We start from the raw sequence: 22675 nt of genomic DNA, 5'->3' as shown, positions 1-22675 counted from the left end.
CAAGGCAACTTTGGTAATGACGGACACGTGGCCTTTGGCACGAGTCAGGGTTTCCTAAATTTTTCAAAAACAAAATATTTAGGTGGCAACTTTGTAATCTAGCAAAGCAGTCCATGTTTGGCGGTTTTGAATTCAAAATTGATTTTTCAAAACCAATTGCCAGATTTGGACTCTTTGGTGTTTATCAATCTCACATTGCATTTTATAAGATTAGATTCAGAACCGTGATAGGAGTCCGAACTGTAGGACGACCAATTCGCTCCCTCTCCGAAAGGGGGGGCGCGCGGAAAAAGTCGAGTCTACACCTAACAAGATTTCGGTGCTAAAGCTTGGCAACCAAGATAACCTCATTTTTAAATTCACTGAGCCCTTGTTTAGAATTCTCTGAGAGCCTCTTTACTACTATCTCTTGTCCAGTTGATAGCTGACCCTATGGAAATACACAATATTTTTTTTTTTTTTTGGAAAGTAAGAAAGTAAATAAAGATTGAAAATAAAAACATCATACACGGGCATTTTCCAAACAAAAGGTCCAAGGTGGAAGCCACCTATATGGGGCAACCTAAGGCAAATCGACACCACATATAAGAGCAATGAAACAAAGCAGAAAAAACAAGAATTTTTCAAACCCTCATGCAAAGATTTGAATTTGATCTCTTTTGAGGCACACTCACAAATACACAACATAGAAAATTATAATGACTTTAGTAAATGCAATTGAAATTACCTTGTAAACTGGTCCGAACCCACCTTCCAATCTTATTAGAAATAGAAAAATTGTTTGTAGCATTTGCAATTGTGACTATATTGAAACTGGGTAAGTCTATGTTTTCATCATCTTTGATTGTAACGTTTGGCCGTGAACCTGCCAATCACAATAGATGAGAAGATCAGGTAACAAACAAAATTGAAACTTGGTTATATTTGTGTCCACAAATGACTATCATATGGCATTAAATTCCACAATACCCTGATGCATAAATTTTACAGGGGAATTTGGTATTTAAAGTACAGAAGAAGAACCGAAAAAAATGGTAAATCACCTTTATTAAACTAAATATGGAGATGAGGAGGGGGGGAAAGAGAATGACTTAACAAGAACATTAAGTTTTTAAGTGCTCCTTGCATGTCAATCTAGATAAAGGAGTTAGTACAAAAGTATGCACAAAATACCTTTGTTATGTTTTTATTCAATGTAAACTGTTGGATTATCAATTGTCACAAAAGCATAAGCAATTATAAAAATGATCTGCCAATATATATCTAGCTATCTTAACACCATTTGTCAACAACGTATGTCCTGCCTATTTTAATACCTTTTCTCAAGTGTAGCCCTATCTTTCTCATTGTCTTCCAACCTTTAGGCAAACAGACAACTAACCACGTTCAAACAAACCTTGTCTTGTGCATCTAGGGGCAAACAAACAACAAATTCACAGCCTTCCCCAGAACTAGAGCGCTAATACCAAGTCAGCTAACCAATTATCCCAAAACTTTAGTTATAAACAGATCTCATCTTGCATATCTAGGTGAAAACAGACAACAAACCAAACGCCATCCCCGGAACTAGAGCTATAATACCAAGTTATATATCGCCAACTATCCCCAAACTTAAGATGAAAGGAAATAGACCCAACAATATTGTAAAACTATCTTACCATAATGGACCAATGATATATTAGGATTAAGATAATCCAGGCCACTGAAATGTCATCTTTGATGTAGTCCGATGGGATCAAACATTAAGTCAACAAAAGGATAAACTCTGAATAAGAAACTCTAATGAAACAAACAGGTTATTCCAATTAACTTGTTGGTAGACTCATGGTTTGACACATTTGCTAGTTTAGAGAAACTTAAGTCTCCACTGCACCTAACAAAGCTAAGCTGTTTTGGTGTGCAATGTGTGGACTTGTGTATCTATTTTTATACAATCCTATAATAATACAAAATTCGTTAAGAATAAGTCAAATATTAACTTCTTATTATATAACATTTTCAGTATTCACTATTGAGAGAATACTCAAAAATATCACTTAACACACTGGGGACGGTTTTATCTCTTATACTTTAATTCTAAATCATGCTTTCATTTGTTGTTGCCTTCCGTTTTAGTTATTTATTTATAGTTCTATTCATTTAAATAACATTGACTACGAAATCTTTAGTTACTATATAAATTCCACATAAAGTTAGCTTTCAACCAAATTAAGGAACTTTAGATTTACCTTTTGATTGTTTTATCCTCTTCCACATGACACAAGAAGCAAGGAGGAATGACAACAAAGCCACTGAGACGGGGATAATCACCAACAGCAGCTTCTTCTTCTTCTCCTTGGAATCTAATCTAGACTCTACAGACACCATCCAGTGAAAATTATATAAATTAAAATTTAAAAGAAAAATTGTGTAGTATACGTGTTTGGCCAAATTTATGTAGCCTAATGAATTATTGAACACAAATAACAAGAAACGTACTGAGGTCTGCAGCTGTAACCCGTATATACAAAGTTTGATCGCCAGGATTTGCGAATCTTTTAATATCAATCAGATCCCCATACCAAAGCAAGCATCCACTTGCCCCTCTAGTAGTATTGGAGTTAGCATAAGCAGCACAAGAACAATTCTTTAAACACTCCAACTCACATTCTTTAAGTGTCATACTAGTGTTCAGAGAAAACTTTGACAAATTAGGGACGATCATGCCTCTGAATGCCACAAATTCTTCTCCATCCGAGCAGTTTAATGGGTATTTGCGAATGCACCCACCATTCCAAACCATTGTATTCCAATCTTGCGAAGATTTAGGAATGTATCCATCCAAACAACTACATGTGAATGCATTAGAGATTGTGCAAATAGAATTAGAACCACACTGGCCATATCTTTCGCGTGGATTACTAGAATTAGAACCACACTGGCCATAACTTACTTGATTTAATTTTTTCGAATTATTTTTCTGATCAAGTCCAGTGTTTAACACTGTCTCCTTAAGACAGATTCGTCCTCTCCACGGTGCTTTCAGAATTCGGACGTCTATCTCCCAGGATGAAATGATCTACCACAAACAATAGCAGCACTACTAACTGTTTGCCTTACGAACACACTAAGTGTTTACACTCTTTCTTTCGGAAATAAAATGCAGGAAGATGAAGAATAGAAAACAGAAGTGAAATACGAAATTTCTGAATGCAAAATATCAAATGAGGGTGGTCCTATTTATAGATGTGAAGGTGGCTCTTGGATTTGAAATAAACAGGTATGTAGCTCTTGGTTTTGAATTGAACAGGTATCATACCTGTTGGGTTTTGAATTCAAACAGATAGTAAACGAGAAGGGCCCTGTTTGGGTGTGCATTAATTCCAAAACAGTTTATTTCTGTTTGAAATGGATAAACAAAAAATCCAAACTAATTTAATTTGAATTCTGGATTTTATTTTAATAAAAAATAAAATTAAATTCAAATGTTTTTGGCCCAAAAAGATTAGAAGCACAACCCAACCACACACCACGCACCCGCGCCCAGGCCCAGCCCAGCCCGCCCGACCGGACGGACGGCGGCGTGCGCGGTGATTTTTGGGTCCAATGGGTCTAGCCCATTTTGCCCATAACCTCTCCCTCTAAAACACTTGGGTACCCCTTGGGGCACACCCCAAGTATCTCACCCTAAGCCTTATAAACCCTTTCAAAACTTCCCACCAAATCAATGTGGGACAAGCCAATTTACAACCTTAAGGAATTTCCACCAAAACTCCATTTCCATGGAGCACACTTTGGCTTCAATTTCCAATTCACTCGGTAATGGTTTTGAGCAACCAAATATACCACGTGAATCACAACGCGGCATAGAACGCGTTACCACTTTGACCCGAGTAAATCGACACTCGGGGCCCACCTAAAAAATAGACCAAACTTGAGGAAAAAATTAACCATTTCCAACAAATATAACTTTCTGTGTTCCCACCATTTTCACTTCTCAAAATAAGATTTCCAAAGTCTAAGAGCAGTGCAACAGTGGGTTTTGATGATATGTTCCAGATACCGGTAGACCAAGCAACTATTCCCCCACTGTCAAGAAGCATCAAATATCCATTATCCCAAGTCTTTAGACCACCCTATGAATCATTAAGCAGTCTGTCTCTGTTCGCCACCCAAACAATGGTTTGAACTGGGATATTGTTATGCCATATCCCCAAGTATCAGCTCCTCGAATTGCTTTTACTGAAGAAGCCTAACTTGAAATCTCCTCTAGCACATACTAATGCCCCCTTGTCATTGATTTGCTGGAATTGATTTAGCATGTCATATGCTAAAACAAAAGCAGACAAGTAATATGAAATAGCAAAAGGAATGATTCCCATGATCATTTTGTAAAAATCACGATGACGCTATCATGTGTATTCTTTTTCCTCACCTAATTTACAATGTTCTGCACTCATGAGAACTGGCTAACGAAATCAATGGAAGTTGTATATTGCTACTTCTATAAAGAAAAATAAGTATATATGGGTCGATGAGGAAGATAGCATTCAAAACTTGTCAGCTATGGAATAAGATTGTGACACATCAATGCTAGAGAAATTTTATATAACAGTTGAGATGTTACTAAAATAGTTTGTTATTAATTTTCCGATTTCAAAAGTTCCATTATTTCCAATTTTTTAAGTTGGCACATGACTTTGTAATTAAATATTGGAGTTTCTTAGAAGATTCTAATCAACATCAGCTCATAAGCATACATTAACCATTTTTGTATTTTTTTTCCCCATCTATTGATTAGGGCCGGCCCTGAGGCAAGGCAAGCAAGACTGCCGCCTCGGGCTCCCGAATTCTGTCTGAAAAATAGGATCCCGAAATAATTTCAATCTTAAGTTATGTTTGCTTAAATAGTTCGGTCTTAAGTTATGTTTGATTTATTGAAATGAAGTTGAATGGAATAATCATTCCAACATAATGCCCATCCTCACGTTTGATTTACTAAAAAATAATAAAAAATATTATAAATGAAATCATCCTTTACCACGGTGAAGGGAATAATCATTCTATAAAGAGACTAAAGCATGGTCGTATCATTCAATTCAATTTCATTTTAGTGAACTAAACCTACATTATAGTATTAATAGTTTAAAAATGAAGGTTTAGAGAATTTAAGAGAAATAAAAGACAAATGAATTGGTGAATTATTTAAAAGTAATGGATGGATGGTTGTTCGCCAAATGTATGAATTATTTATAGTATGTTGTTTGACTATACCAGCTACAATTGCTTTTGGAGAAATAATTTTTTTTTAAGTTGAAATTGATTAAATTTTACAATTCAATCTATTACATTAGGAAAAAGTATGAATAAATTAATAATATTTGAAAAAACTAAGTGATTCGTGATTAGGTCAAGATTAAATTGTTCCAATTTCCAACCGATTACAACTCACAATTTAAATCAACAAGCACATATGAAAGTGATTTAGATTGTTGTTTCAGAAAATAATAAATCGACACAAACGATTTTTACGTGAAAAAATCACAATTGAAGCACCTTCAATTGTAATAAAAAACCACGGGCGAAACGTCACAAATCAATCCACTACTGAAGAAACAAAGAAAGATTACAAAGATGCCAAACAAATTACCTAAACGCTTCCAATTTGTCTTCAAATCTTCTATATGTCTTTCACGCAACCTTCGTCTCAGAATTGATTGGATTGATGTTGAATCCACAACATTTATTGTCGAATCAACGACTGCACTCAGCAACAAACTCCTTTGATTACTATGTGGTTGAATCTTCGAAGTCCACCGAAGAAGAATACTCTCAAAGAAGATCAAACAAACTCCTTGATGTGTGCTTATAAGAACATGAGTTCAAACTCAATCAAACATCAAGGAAAACTAGAAAAATTATCCCCAAAAGAAAACCCTAAAAACCTTAGAGAAGATCTAGAAAACATACCCCTAGATTTGGAGCAACTAGAGGTTTTATAGAGGCTGAGATCGCGAGGTCCGCTCGAGCGTAGGAATGGACGCTCGAGCAGGGACTCTATATCGTGTGTTCCAAACTAGGGTTCACGCTCGAGCGGAAGATCCCACGCACGAGCATAAAAACACACCACTCAGTATATTTTGCAGGCGAGCCAGCCAAAATACTATGAGAATGGAATCTCCGCTCGAGCGCCACTTTCCCCACTCGAGCGAAAAGACCAAAAACAGGAATATTACAACTCAATTTTAAACCCAAGTTTGTCCACGGAATTTGACAACAAGTAGGGTCCTAACAATATTAAAAATAAAAAATATTCAAAATTTATCTCAATAATTATGATTTACATCAATCTCAATAACTACGATTTATGTCAACTATAAAAATCATATGAAATTGCTCAGGAAATATAATATTGTAATTATTGTGAAAAACAAATTATAAACGATTTACTTACTAATACTTTTAAAATTAGATTTCTCACTTAATATTTTTAGTGATTTTCATGAGTGAAAAAATAGTAATTTTATTATTTATATATACAACAAATTTTGTGTAGGTACAAACAAAAAAATTTAATTTAATTGTAAATTACTAATATTTTATCAATATATATTTTTAAATTACGTATAAGAGCTGGTCCCATTTCCTGAGTTCGCCTTGGGCCCTAAAAAGTGAGGCCGGCTCTGACATTGATTAATACAAATGGAATTATTCCACAAAATGACAAATAAGACTAGGTTATTGGGTAAACAATAAGTGTTTGTTTCTTTGTAGGAGAAAATGGGAAATGGGAGGTGGAGAACATGTGTCTCTCACACCTATTTTAATCTCGTGTTTGATTGCAAGATAAGGAGGACGCTTGGAAGTGGGGAAATATGCAAATCTCACACCTATTTTAACCCACGTTTGTTTTACTTTTGTAATACCATAGGTATTGTGGCATTGGGGATATTAAACTTCTTTTTATCTCATTCTAACCAAATATAATACCTCCCTCCCTACATCCAATTATTTATCCATCTGTTAATTTCTTAAAGAAAAAAGGACCTCTTGAGATAGAAGTCTAAATATATGAAATTGGGTGGAACACAATAATACTTTGTGAACTTATTGGGCTATAAGTTCTCTAAATGAAATTTATAGATAAATCTCTCAAATAACATATCTCTCATAATCCTATCAATAATTTTATCATATCTAATCTCATAAAAAATAATCCAACAATGAAATGTATGTACCCCATAAATTGAATACATATTATTGGTGGAATGTTAGAAATATTTCCAAACTCTAACAATACAAGTCAAAACAAACGTGTGGAAATGAATTTAATTATTAGTTTGTATTCAAACTTGTCAGCTCATTTGACCAAGAGGCTAGCAAAGCATTACAAATCGTCAAAATAACCATGACAGTTGACAATGATAACGTACCAACCCTTCTTGCCTTCCTTAAAATCTGATATTAATTACAACAATACTAGAGGGCCACAATTTTTGTGGTCACAATGGCTCAAAACTGTCAAAAACGACGTCGTTTTGTCAGTTTTGAACCATTGTGACCCCAAAAATTGTGGCTCTCAAACATTTTCCTATTAATTAACTCCAAGTCAAAGAGAACAATCTCAAAAGAAAGAAAGTAAAATTGTAGGTGCAAATTACAATAACTTCACTTGACAATTATTCAAAATACAATTGAGAATTGTTATTTGCACACCAGCCTTTGTTTTATCATTTGTGAGTTTTTTTATATAAGTTTCAAAACAAAAATTAAATGTTATCAATTTCTCAACAAAAATTAATTATCCAAATATCAAGATTTCTGTTCAAATAATTGATATTCGAACCATAAAATAATATAAGTTGAAAATATTATGGCATGCCAATAGAATTAGGAGAAATACATGCTGGTGGAGAAGGGGAAAATAAGTAACAATTGTGCTCTCACAGTCTTTCATTTGTGTTGGTAATATTTTTTTAAGTGTTGCTATTAACACCTACCTTTATTTTTTGGACCCCTAATTTTTTTTTTCTTTTTCTTTTTTTTTAATTCCAAGCATGAAGTCACATTTTTACCCACATCCCTAACATTTCACCTCTAATTTCCCAAACACTAACCCTAATTTCCCAAACCCTAACCCACCAACCTTTTCACCATCATCTCTGGCAACCACCACTGCCACAGCCGTCGACGACCAGCAGTTCCGCCGCGAGCAAGGAGATCAGCCGCCGCCTCCTCTGCCTCTACAACAGCAGCAGGAGTTTCCAGTGATAGGGCTTTTCACGCCGCCTCGATCCCCATATTGCCGTTGCTTGTGCCGGGGAAAGAGGCGTATTATTGCGATGTAGAAGTTAAGGATAGTTGTGTCAGAGCATCTGTCTAGTATCATGAATTACGGGCTTGGGCATTATGGAACATCTGAAATTAAATCTACATATGGCATTAGTGTTCATCTTTCACCTGCAATTTGCACTATTACCAAGTCAAAGTTAATTGTCTTATCTACATTTAGCTATTGGTGTTCATCTTTCATCTTTGCTGTTGGGGGTTTTTTCCAATTGGGGTTTACAGTTGGCAACGTGGAGGTTGTATTATTGTGGTTGTTGTTTGGGATTCCTGAAGGTTTCCGAGATAGAGTTTCAAAATACCCTAATTATTTTAGAGTTGTGGTTGAAGATGATGGAGGTAGCAGAGGATGGTCGTCGGTGGGAGAGGTTCTGGGAGGTCGCCAAAGGGGTGGGACTGCCGGTGATATGAAAATTGCAGAAAAAAAGTTGGGAGTAAAAAAGATGAGGGCTATAGTTGGTATTAAGGTGGGGCTCAGAAAAAAGGTATGAGATTCATTTTGCTAGGCGAGAGTTTAAAGAAATGGAAGGGCCAAAAGTAAAGAGATACGTGCTAATAGTGGGGGCTTTTTTCAAACTATTTTTGCATTCTATTTTTCAAATTAGGTCTAGTTTGGACCGAATTTTCAAACTAAGCTAAAACGCTATTACAAATCGCGCTTTCACTGTTTGGAGCCTAAAATTTGATGAATAGTGAAAGCGCTATTGTAAAATGCGCTTTTAATTAATAAATTGCTGTTTTAAATCGCGCTTTTAACATAAAAAAAATTTTCTAAAGAAAACGCTATTTGAAATAGCGCTTTCACTGTGCATATAATTTTTTTTTTTTTTTTTTTTTTTGTAGAAAACGTTATTTCAAATAACGTTTCTACTGTTGAAAACCAAAACCAACACATACGCACACACCCACACACACCCAACCCACACTTTGAACCATTAAAATAATATAATTTTTATATATAATAATAATTTATAATAATAAATTATATAATTTTTATAATTTTCATAAATATAAATCATTTTTAGGTTATGGATGGTTTGATTTATAACACGTATGTAAGGATAAAAAATTTTGTAATCAAAAATAATTTATAAATTACCAAAAATAATTTATAATACGTATATATTTACTTTAAATAAACTATATATAATACGTATGTATTATATATATAATTTTTATATATTTACTTTAAATAAATTATTTTTGATACGTATGTATTATATATATAATTTTTATATATTTATATATTTACTTTAAATAAATTATTAATAAATATATAATAATTATTTTATAAAATAAATTATTAATAAAAATTATTGATTGTAAAATAAATTGATTACTTTATAAAATAAATTGATTATAATTTTTATTAATAATTATTTATTATATATTTTTAAATAATTTATAAAGATTATAATCAATTTATAAATAATTTTTGCAATTTTTATAATCAATTTTTACATACGTATTGCAATAATTTTTATAAATTATTTAAACCATACGTATGTAAGGGTAAAAAATTTTAAGTTATGGATGGTTTGATTTATCATTTATCAAAATTTTTACCCTTAAATCATACGTATGTGAAGATGGGTTTACTGTAAATGTAAATGTGAAGATACGTATTAAATTATTTACATACGTATTAATTATAAATTTTTATAAATTATTTTTGAATAATACGTACGTATTATAAAATGTGAAGATGGGTTTACTGTAAAAAAATTTAAATAAAAAATGTAAAGATTTAAATAATACATACGTATTATAAGTTATTATAAAAAATTTTATAATACATACGTGTTATGAAATTTTATTAATAATTTATTTTATAAAATAATTATTATATATTTATTAATAATTTATTTAAAGTATATATATAATACATACGTATCAAAAATAATTTATTTAAAGTAAATATATAAAAATTATATATATAATACATACGTATTATATATAATTTATTTAAAGTAAATACATACGTATTATAAATTATTATAAAAATTTTTATAATACATACGTATTATAAATTATTTTTGGTAATTTATAAATTATTTTTGATTATAAAAATTGCAAAAATTATTTTTGATTACAAAATTTTTTATCCTTACATACGTGTTATAAATCAAACAATCCATAACCTAAAAATGATTTATATTTATGAAAATTATAAAAATTATATAATTTATTATTATAAATTATTATTATATATAAAAATTATATTATTTTAATGGTTCAAAGTGTGGGTTGGGTGTGTGTGGGTGTGTGCGTATGTGTTGGTTTTGGTTTTCAACAGTAGAAACGTTATTTGAAATAACATTTTTTACAAAAAAAAAAAAAAAATTATATGCACAGTGAAAGCGCTATTTCAAATAGCATTTTCTTTAGAAAAAAAATTTTATGTTAAAAGCACGATTTAAAATAGCGATTTATTAATTAAAAGCGCATTTTACAATAGCGCTTTCACTATTCATCAAATTTTAGGCTCCAAACAGTGAAAGCGCAATTTGTAATGGCGTTTTAGCTTAGTTTGGAAATCCCGTCCAAACTAAACCTAATTTGGAAAATAGAATGCAAAAAAGGCTTAGTTTGGGAAAAAGGCCCTAATAGCGCCCTCTATTTTTTCTCTTTCCCTCACTTGCACGTACTTTCCATAGAATTACACCATTATTGGCGCTTTAAATGCACCTAACAAAATTAAATTAGACACCCAATTATCAATTTTTATTTTATTACTTTTTTTTAATACCATTCTACCCATTAATCACATTACCAAAGTAACCAAACTCTTACCCCAAACTCTGGCAGTCTCCAGCCACTGGTTTGCAAGCCACCACCATCGCAAAATCAACCCTCTCTCTCCCTTCCTTTTACCTTTTTTTCTTTGTTGATTTGAGAGATGAAGAAATAATGTTTGATCAGTTACCATTGTAGGGGTTATACCACAATGCATATGCATATGAGTTGTTTGAAAAAATGTTTGCAAGAGTTAGCAATTGGTAGCGATGACTGTTAGGTTTGAAGGGTAAATTTATGGGTTTTGGTGGGTTTGGGTTTTAACTAGTTCAGGAAGTTGCAGGTTTTGTCAATTAATTTTTTGTTTTTTAGGGTTTTGTTAACACCATAAATCTGCAATTTTTATTATTATTTATTATTTATATAATTGCAGGACACATGGCATCCTCTTATTCATTTGGAAGTTAAAAGAAGTTATAGAGATAATGGAGAATATGAAGGACAAAGTGGATGAGTGGGAGGACAAAGTGGATGAGTGGAAGGACACGTGGCAAGACAAGAATGAAGATTGAAGAAATGGGTAGTTACTAAGTAGTTATTGCTGTATTTTTTCTTCTATAAATAGCCATTAATGGCTACATTGTAAGGATCCAGAATTCATAATCAAAGACACTTGATTTCAATATTTCTTGTTATTTTCCTTATCTTAGGAGTAGTTTAACATAGATTTATATTTCGAAGCATTTATTTTCAGCATTTCCATTTCGAAGCATTTTATGCACTTTTTTTTCGAAGCATAGGAGTAGAGGTAAGTAATTATTACTTTGATTGTTCACTCAATCATCTTTCTCCGTTCCCCATTCTTCTTTTAATTTTTCTTTTCTTTACACTTGGCAATCTTGAAGTCCTCTTCGTTGAGGCAAAAGAACCGTTAACACAATCGCTTGATAATTGGCTTGAATTTAATCTGTAAGGATTTTTCAATCCTTGCTGGCACGCTCGCATTTATGATATTTTCCTTCGTAGGAAAAATAAGCCTAACATTTTAGCCAACATTTTTTGGCACGCCCAGTGGGACGTCAAGTGTAATAAATGAAAAATGAATTGGATTTGTCCATTTCAAATAGCCTAGATGAAATTTATTGGCGTAAACAAGAAATTTTGGATCTTCAAGAAGAGATCCATTTTCTTGATGAAATAAATTTTCATCCCTTACAATATTATTTGGTGGAAGAAAAAAGACACCATTTAATTGGAGAAATTCATCAACTTGATATGGAAATTCGCCAATGGAATGATGAGTTATCAACTCTCACTACCAAGTCTTTAACTGAGGCCTTAATGGCCGGAATTGGTGAATTTTTTCAGAATTTTTCCATGGTTAAAAATAGCAAAAGCAAGGAGTTGATTTCATCAATGGCTCGGGGGGTTCAAGAATCCGTTTTTAAAGAGCCAAATTATGAAATTAACATAACGAAAGAGCATATTTTTAAGCCAAATTTGGCTAAGAATGATATTTCATACATGACTCGGGGGGTCCAAAAACCAATTTTTAGAGAGTCAAGTCATGAAAATAACATTCTTATGGGAGATTTTCATAAGCCATTAATGGCTAACATGGAAAAACAACCCACTTTGCCAAAGAATTATGAAAATCAATTTGGCGAAAGTCATGTTTTTAAACCAAACATGGTCAAGAATAATGAACAAGCCACTGTTCATGAATTCAAAATTTTTGATATTTTTCAAAATGTCAAAAAGTATGAATTTTCATGGTCGCGCTATACCATGACTTTTGTTGTTCAAAATCTATTTTGGATTTGTGGTTCACATCAAAATATAATTATGATGATGTGGCTAATAAAATTAACAAATTGTTCTTATGAGTTCGAAGCACTAAGAACAATGGATGACCATTTAAAATGCATGAACTTGGCTAGAAAAAGCCTGTGCATTTAAATAAATGGTTGAGAATGGCTTATCTTTTCAAATTGATGGCCAGTTGTTTGTATGTACACAATCAAAGCATCGAAGATACATTCGAAGCATCAAGAGTTGTTTCGAAGGTTGATTACTTCACATTCGAAGCTGTATAAAGCTTTGAAGATACATTCGAAACATCAAGAGTTGTTTCGAAGGTTGATTACTTCACCTTCGAAACTGTATAAAACTTTGAAAACTTTCGAAATGTGTACATCTCTTCAAATATATGCAAAATGACAATTAATTAGTTGTCGAATAATGCCTGTTTTTGGCATCATAAGTTGGCTCAAAGAACAACAGTTTTGGGGTCTTCGAAGAATTAATAATTGGTTCGAAACACAAAATTAATATTTCCATTAATTATGTGTGAACCAGAACATATAAGTTTTGAATAAACCACAATGGTTGGCCAAAAACAGCTTCGAAAGCCGTTTTGCCATAAGTTGCGTCGAAAGCCATTTTGCCATAATTTTGTAAGCTTCGAAGCACTCTATCTTGCATCAACAACAGCTTCGAAGAAATAATAATGGTGGTTGTGAACCTTCGAAGCTTTTTCGAGTATTTTTGAGGATGTAATTCGTCTTTTGTCGGTTCCATCGACCTTCGAAGAATGATTTTGGTCCTTTATATCACTTTCGAAGCTTGTTACTAGTAATAATTCGAGTCATCTAGTCATAATTTCATACTCATTCGAAGCACTTTATTGGTGTTGTTACATCATTCGAAGCACTTTGCTGCTTAGGTTAGTCATGTGCTTGGTTCGGCCCTTCAAAAATTCAAATAAACATCATTTTTAAGGGCCGCGGGGGGTAATGTTAACACCATAAATCTGCAATTTTTATTATTATTTATTATTTATATAATTGCAGGACACATGGCATCCTCTTATTCATTTGGAAGTTAAAAGAAGTTATAGAGATAATGGAGAATATGAAGGACAAAGTGGATGAGTGGGAGGACAAAGTGGATGAGTGGAAGGACACGTGGCAAGACAAGAATGAAGATGGAAGAAATGGGTAGTTACTAAGTAGTTATTGCTGTATTTTTTCTTCTATAAATAGCCATTAATGGCTACATTGTAAGGATCCAGAATTCATAATCAAAGACACTTGATTTCAATATTTCTTGTTATTTTCCTTATCTTAGGAGTAGTTTAACATAGATTTATATTTCGAAGCATTTATTTTCAGCATTTCCATTTCGAAGCATTTTATGCACTTTCTTTTCGAAGCATAGGAGTAGAGGTAAGTAATTATTACTTTGATTGTTCACTCAATCATCTTTCTCCGTTCCCCATTCTTCTTTTAATTTTTCTTTTCTTTACACTTGGCAATCTTGAAGTCCTCTTCGTTGAGGCAAAAGAACCGTTAACACAATCGCTTGATAATTGGCTTGAATTTAATCTGTAAGGATTTTTCAATCCTTGCTGGCACGCTCACATTTATGATATTTTCCTTCGTAGGAAAAATAAGCCTAACATTTTAGCCAACAGGTTTATTACAATTTCTTCACTTAAATTATCCTTAAATTGTCTACTTAGTTTCTGAGTCTACTCGATACTAAAAATATATAAATCAAAATCTATTTAATTCTCAAATTATTGATGGAATGTATTAAATTCTTAAATTATTTAATTCAAGCATATTTAATCCCCAAAAAAATTATAAAAATAAAATATATGCTCATAAATATTATAAATTACTAAAAAGATCTTACCTCATTAAGATTTTATTACAGAAAAATCTTAAAATTTTATTTTGTCATTAAAAAGTGTTTAATTTTATTGTGTGTTTAAATTATTATTAGAATATGGTTTCTAAGTCTTACAAATAAAATTATAAGAGTATTAGATATACTGAATAAGTAGAATTAGATAATTTTAATAATAATACTTCACTAAAAATAATAATAGAATAAAATAATACATTAATTAATTATAAGAAGAACTTAGCAAAAAAATTAAAAATAATCAATTGGAAATTATAAACGAGATGTGATGTGACATATAATACTAGAAAAAGGCAAATACATAGTCATTGAAGAAGATAAGTTATCGTTATCCTTATAAAGAAAACTCACCATAAGAATTGACGCCTATTTTAAAAAATCAAAATAAAAATTTAAGGTTTTTTGAAGTAAAATTTTAGTTAGATAGGATTTTTTATTAATTTATAATATTTATAGGCTTATATTTTATTTTTTGCAATACTTTCAATGATTAAATATGTTTGAATAAAATATTTTAGAGACTTAATAGATTCAATCGATAGTTTAGGGACTAAATCAATTTTGATTTATATACTTTAGGAATTTAGTAAACACAATCGATAGTTCATGAATTAAGTAGACATTTGGCAATAGTTTTGTGGTATTAAGTGTAATAAACCCTTTTATTATTATTATTTAATTGTATTAAAATTGGTAAATTACAAATTCACCTCCTGACGTTTATTTAAAATACAAATTGTTTTCTGTGATTTGAAAAATCACAAATACTACATTGTTTGAATTGTTTATTTAATACAATTAACATAAAAAATAAAATTTCTAACTACTCTTCTATACAATAATAAAATTATCTAAATTGTTAATTGAAATATGTTTATGATATTATTAAAAAATGTTAATTGATTTAATGCTTTATTAATAAAATGAATTTGTTATGCAATTATAAGCTTGAAAGGACGGAATATAATTTCCAAAATTACATAAGATAATTCGCATTTTAAATAAATTTTAAGAAATTTTTTTGTAAAGATAAATTTATATTTTTATTTAAAATTTGATGACATTACTGTTATTATTTTCTATTTATCTAATACTGATTAATGTATGATTGTTGTTAGTGTACGATTTAAGCTTTTAGCAAAATTTGACTTTATTTTTTTTATATCAATTGTTGTATTTTTTGTAATTGTGAGTGGAGGTCTATAAAATATTAAAAATTATTTACCATATTTGGGCCACCATATGACACATTATAAAACTAATCACAAATCATTATGCCTTTTACCGTCGCTTATTGCCCAATAAAAAATCATGAGTTCTACCTCTTCTACCAATCCGTGCAGTAGCAGCTGGTTATGTCTACAGAATAATTGTACTAAAATATCATTAAATTCTTTTAACTACCTTAATGTGTCTTTGAAAAGAAAATCAATGATTGGACCTATTATGAAACCTGTAAAGTTCAAAAAATTATGTGTGAATGTTTTTAGTTCAAGTTTGATAAACATAATAGAAATGCATTATACACATTGAAGACTTGATTTAAGATTTTTCAAAGAAAATATTATACATTCTGTCAAGTTTTTTAGAGGGATACCCTCAAAACCAGATCAAATTAATTGACAATAACATCATAACAAAAAATAAGGGATCACAATCCAAAATCCATCTCACCTAACTCCAAAGAAAGTATGCAACAACTCTCACCGCAATTGCATAAATCACACCAATTTACTGACTTGAGCATTGGATAGTCTTTGGCCAATAAAAATTGGTCATTCATTCTATCTCATTTGCTATTAAACAAGGAAACTTATATATCATCTGTCATCCATAATTAGTAACGCTATTATCAAATATGGTATTAACTCTCTTATTGAAAAAAATAATAATAATAACCATGAGCATTAGTGCTTCAATTGGAATTTTTTATCAACCCAGTAGAATTGTTAGAGTCGTCTTATTTGTGGAACATTTTATTCCTGTAGTCAAGGCAAGTTCTATCTCATCATTGCTCCCCTCTATATAAAATCCGGGTTGTTTAGGATGGGGTAGCATTGCACCCTCATTATCCAACATCGACACCACAGATGACATTGTTGGCCTGTCTTTAGGGCATTGTTGCACACACAATAGACCAATTTGTATACATTTAATTACTTCTGACATCAGCATTGTTGAACTTTCCAACTTCTCATCAACTAGATTGATGGCATTCCCTTCAATCCATAGTTTCCATGCCTAAGAGAGCACATTTATATTAGAGATCAATATGGAAGAAAATTCCAAAAATGAAGAGATCAAACTCAAGTAAAAACTTACATGTCCAAGAAGGTTGTGAGTATGGTTAGGATGTCGGAACTTTCTGTTGCTCTGTCCACTCACTATTTCTAAAACAAGTACTCCGAAACTAAACACATCTGATTTCATTGAAAAGAGCCCAAGTAATATATATTCTGGGGACATATAACCACTGCACGCCATAATCAAATTAATAAATCAAGAAATAAGTCAGTGAAACTTGAAGTTGGGTAAGTATATGCAAGAAATCTTTTGGGTACTTACTAAGTTCCAATCACCCTTCTTGTTTTCTCCGATGTTTGATCTCCTCCGAAAGCTCTGGCAATGCCAAAGTCTGAAATCTTGGGATTCATCTCATTGTCTAGCAGCACATTGCTAGCTTTGAGATCCCTATGAATAATTCTCAGTCTCGAATCTCGATGAAGGTAGAGAAGCCCTCGAGCAATCCCCACAATAATATCAAACCGTTTCCTCCATTCAAGAGAGTTACTTTTTGTAGTATCTAGCACATAGATCAAGAGAGGCATTTGTATAGAATATTAGTTTTGGGTTCAATAATTGACATAATGATATACAACTTTGAGTAGTGTGTAGTTTGTTTTCGACATTCAATCGAAGAAGTTAGAAGAAAGGTCAAAAGATCAAACCAAAAATAAAGGAGCTCAAGCTGCCGTTGGGCAAATACTCATAGATCAACATCCTCTCTTCTCCTTGAATGCAACATCCCAAAAGCCTTACAAGATTTCGGTGCTGAAGCTTGGCAATCAAGATAACCTCATTTTTAAATTCACCAACTCCTTGTTTGGAATTCTCCGACAGCCTCTTTACTGCTATCACTTGTCCAGTTGATAGCTGACCCTATGGAAATACACAAGCTATATTTTTTTTGTTTTTTGTTTTTGGGAAGTAAGAAAGTAAATAAAGATTGAAGATAAAAACATCATACACGGGCATTCGCCAAACAAAATGTCTAAGGTGAAAGCCACCTAGACAGATATGGGGACACCTAAGGCAAATCGACACTACATAGAAGAGCAATGAAACAAACAAGAAAAAAAAGAATTTTTTTTTAACCCTCATGACAAAGATTTGAATTTACACTCTTTTGGCACACACTCGCAAACACGCAACACAGAAAATTATATGACTTTAGTACGTGCAATTCAAATTACCTTGTAAACTGGTCCGAACCCACCTTCTCCAATCTTATTAGAAATAGAAAAATTGTTTGTAGCATTTGCAATTGTGACTATATTGAAAATGGGCAAGTCTATGTTTTCATCATCTTTGAATGGAATGTTTGGCCGTGAACCTGTCGATCACAACAGATGGGAAGATCAGGAAACAAACTTGAAACATGGTTACATTTGTGTCCACAATGGCATTGAATTCGACAAGACCTTGATGCACAAGTTTTGCAAGGAATTTGGTATTTAAAGTATAGAAGAAAAACAGAAGACATGGTAAATCACCTTTATTACACTAAATCTGGAGGAGGGAGAGGGGGGGAGGGACATTACAAAAGCATTCACTTCTTAATTGCTCCATGCATATCAATCTAGATAAAGAAGTTAGTAAAGGATTATGCACAAACCCTTGTTATTTTTCTATTCAAACTGCTAGATTATCAATTGTCACAAAAGCTTAAGCTATTAGAAAATTAGTTTGACAGTATATATCTAGCTATCGTAACACCATTCGTCAACAATGTATGTCCAGCCCATTTTAATACCATTTCTTAAGTGCAGCCCTGACTCTTTCTTGCTATCTTTAGGGAAACAGACAACTAACCAAGTTCAAACAAACCTTGTCTTGCACATCTAGGGTCAAATAAACAACAAACTCAAAACCTTTCCCCGAACTAGAGCACTAATACTAAGTCAGATCATCAATTATCCCAAAACTTTAGTTGTGAACAGACCTCAGCTTCATTGCCAAGTAGAATAGGGGTGTTGAGGGGTAATGTGGATCTATCCGGTGTACTATGCAAAGCTGAAGTGGAAACATTGAATCATGTTTTATTGTACTGCCCGTTTGTGTGGCAAGTTTGGTTAAATATTATGGAAAGTTTGATACAGTGGTGGTTGCGGTGGATGTTCAGAAAGAAGGAAAGGCAAGTTTGGAGAGCTGTTCTTATATCAGTAATTTGGTCCTTGAGGAATTTCAGAAATTATTGTGTTTTCAATGGCACACAACCAAGCATGGAGGAGCTATCTGAGCTTATCAAAGTTAGGGTGGCCTCATGAATGAAAGCACGGGACATTGGTTGCTTCTACTCCATAGATGTGATTGTGTCAAACATACAACAGGTGAGAAAATGTATCTGAACAAATTTGAAGCTGAAACAGAGGAGATGTGATTGTGTTGATCTCTTCGGTTGCTGATGTGTCTTGTGTTTTGCTAGCTTAGTTTGGCTGTTGATCTGCTAGCTCAGTTTGGTTACTGCTGTTTCTATCCTGGGTTGCTGCTGTTTATAGTCTGCTTGGTTTTTCTGACCTATCCCCCCTTCCTTTTCTGTTGGTCTCTCACCAACGTTTTGGCTTGAACTAGCAGATGATTGAGTGTTCTTAACGGTGCCAACCTAATTGGGATTTGGGAGATACACTTGGATGCTTTTTGTTGTTGCCTTCCCCTTTGTTGATGTATTTTCATATGCATTGTATGTTTTGATTTCATCAATGACGGCTCTTTCTTTTGCTGATTAAAAAAAAACACTATCCCGAAACTTAAGATGCAAGGAAATTAACCCAACAATATTGTCAAACTATCTTATCATAAAGAACCACTGAAATATTAGGATTAAGATAATGCAAGTCATTTAAATGTTGTCTTTGACAGAGGCCAATGGGAGCAACCATTGAGTCAACAAAAGAATAAACTCTGAATAAGAAACTCTAACAAAACAAACAGGTCATTCCAACTAACTTGTTGGTAGACTCATGGTTTGCCACATTTCTTCTTCAGAAAAAAATTGCCAAAGTTCGTTGAAACTAGGGAAATTTCTTTAAATTTCTGTTGTTTAAATAATTAAGAATGAAAAATTATACAATTAGGTGTTCCACCCAAATCAGCCTTAAAGTCTCCACCACAACTAAAAAGGCTGCGCTTTTTTGGTGTGCAATATGTGGACTTATGTACGTATTATTATAAGATCATGTAATAATACAAGATTCATTAAGAACAAGTCAGATATTAACTCTCTATTATGTAACATTTTCAGTATTCACTATTGAGATAATAATAGAAAAATAAAACTTTTTATTCTTTCATTTGTTGTTGCTTTCCATTCTATTTTTTTTATAGTTCTATTCATTTAATTAACATTGACTTAGAGATCTTTAGTTACTATATATTCCGCATAAAGTTAACTCTCAACCAAATTAAGGAACCTTAGATTTACCTCTTGCTTGTTTTATCCTCTTCCATGTTATACAAGAAACAAGGAGGAACACCAACAAAGCTACTGAGATGGGGATAATCACCAACACGACCCTCTTCTTCTTCTCCTTGGAATCTGATATAGACACTACAAACAACATCCAGTGAAAATTATATTTAAAAATAAAAAATAAAATAAAAAAATCTGTGTAGTTTATTTGTTTGGCCAAATTTATGTAGCCTAATGAATTATTGAACACAAATCACAAGAAAGGTACCTAGGTCTGCAGCTGTAACCCGAACATACAGAGTTTGATCACCAGGATTTGGGAAGCTTCTAATATCAATAAGATCCCCATACCAGAGCAAGCATCCACTTCCCCCTCCAGCAGTATTGGAGTTAGCATAAGCAATACAAGAACAATTCTTCAAACACTCCAATTCACATTCTTTAACTGTCATACTGGTGTTCATCCGAAAATCTAACAAATCAGGGACGATCACGCCTTTGAATGCCACAAATCCTTCTCCATCCAAGCAGTTTAATGGGTATTTGCGAACGCACCCACCATCCCAAACCAACGCATTCCAATCTTGCGATGATTTAGGAATGTATCCAACCAAACAACTACATATGTAAGCATTAGAGATTGTGCAAATAGAATTAGGGCCGCAATGCCCATAACTTTCACATGGATTACTAGGTTTTGTATCAATGAAATCCCACTCAAGTTTCCTATTGTTCCATATCACAGTTTGTGTTGTCCCGGTGTAATTCAAAACCAACCTTGTTAGCTGTTGGTATAGATCAAACTCGAAATACACCTCGTCTGAATTATCAATGAAATTAGCATTGAAGATAGCGTTTTTAAGCCCGGCTCCATTAAACTGCAGACCATTCCATATCCCAGTTCGGTACTTCTTAACAGACCCTTTACGTAAAACACCTTGTGGAAGACCATCGCGATTGAACCCATAAGAGAAATCTCCGGAAGAAGGGTCATCTGCGCTCTTCCACGATGTCAAATACCGGTCCAAACCAACCTTCAAGTCCCATCCCAGCTTCATACCAGCTATCTGTGTATCTGAAGGATGATCAAAGCTTTGCCAAATATAACTTTCTGTGTTCCCACCATTTTCACTTTTCAAAACAAGATTTCCAGAGTCTAAGAGTTGTGCAACAGTAGGTTTTGACGATATATTCTGGATACCGGTAGACCACGCAACTATTCCTCCACTGTCAAGAAGGATCAGATTTCCATCATCCCCAATCCTTAGACTGCCCGATGAATCATTAAGCGGTCTGTCTCTGTTCGCCACCCAAACAATGGTTTGAACTGGGATATTGTTATACCATATCCCCAAGTATCGTCTCCTCGAATTGCTTGTATTAAAGAAGCCTAACTTGAAATCTCCTCTAGCAGATACTAATGCCCCACTGTCATTGATTTGCTGGTATTGATTTAGCATGTCATCTGCTAAATCAAAAGCAGACAAGTAATATGAAATAGCAAAAAGAATGATTCCCATGATCACTTTGCAAAAATTATGATGATGCTATCATGTGTATTCTTTTTCCTCACCTAATTCAGCATGTCCTCTTCACTCTTTTGGAAATGGCGAACAAATCAAACATTAGTATATATGGGCCAATGAGGAAGATAATATTCAAAACTTGGAAATCAGCGATAGAATAAGATTGTTACTTTGTCATGTGTTTTACCATTTCAACAGTTCCATTATTTCCAATTTTTTTCAACACTTTGACTGTATAATTAAACATTGGAGTTGTATAATTAAATATTGGAGTTTTATAGAAGATATTTATCAACATCAGATCATAAGCATACACGAACCATTGATCAGGGTCGGCCCTCAGGCATGGCGAGCAAGGCTCCTAAATTCTGTCTAAAAATAGGATCTCCAAATAATTTCAATCTTAAGTTATATTTGATTAATTATTTCAGTTTTAAGTTATGTTTGATTCATTGAAATGAAATTGGATGGAATAATCATTCCATTATTATGTCCATCCTCATGTTTGATTTACTAAGAATTAATAAAAAATATGACAAATGAAATTATCATTCACTAATGCGAAGGGAGTAGTCATTTTATAAAAAGACTAAGGAATGACCATATCATTCGATTCGATTTCATTTTAGTGAACCAAACCTACATTATAGCATTAGCAATTTAAAAATGAAGGTTTACAAAATTTAAA

General features: G+C 32.6%; 1 protein-coding gene across 1 annotated transcript; it reads right to left on the bottom strand.

Annotated features, from left to right (window-relative positions):
- Nucleotides 1-16387: 16387 nt before the first annotated feature.
- LOC114261701 (G-type lectin S-receptor-like serine/threonine-protein kinase At4g27290) lies at nucleotides 16388-22151 on the bottom strand. The gene is made up of 7 exons (XM_028201997.2): nucleotides 20730-22151; nucleotides 20474-20599; nucleotides 18246-18385; nucleotides 17721-17931; nucleotides 17338-17575; nucleotides 17095-17245; nucleotides 16388-17013 (listed from the first exon to the last, which is right to left on the bottom strand). The coding sequence occupies exons 1-7, from the start codon at nucleotides 21979-21981 to the stop codon at nucleotides 16705-16707; spliced, it is 2427 nt and encodes an 808-aa protein (XP_028057798.2). The 5' UTR covers nucleotides 21982-22151; the 3' UTR covers nucleotides 16388-16704.
- Between the last annotated feature and the right edge of the window lie 524 nt (nucleotides 22152-22675).

Source organism: Camellia sinensis, chromosome 9 (genome assembly GCF_055761805.1).
Source record: "Camellia sinensis isolate YWXY chromosome 9, ASM5576180v1, whole genome shotgun sequence".
In the NCBI taxonomy this organism is placed as follows: Eukaryota; Viridiplantae; Streptophyta; class Magnoliopsida; order Ericales; family Theaceae; genus Camellia; species Camellia sinensis.
This window is presented reverse-complemented; position numbering and strand designations above follow the sequence as displayed.

Excerpts from the sequence above, each read along its gene's own strand:
- LOC114261701 (XM_028201997.2), bottom strand. The coding sequence starts at position 21,981 with ATGGGAATCATTCTTTTTGCTATTTCATATTACTTGTCTGCTTTTGAT. Across the intron at positions 18,386-20,473 it reads GAGGATAAAACAAGCAAGAG|GTTCACGGCCAAACATTCCA; the intron begins GTAAATCTAAGG and ends TGTGATCGACAG. Across the intron at positions 17,932-18,245 it reads GGTTCGGACCAGTTTACAAG|GGTCAGCTATCAACTGGACA; the intron begins GTAATTTGAATT and ends GTATTTCCATAG.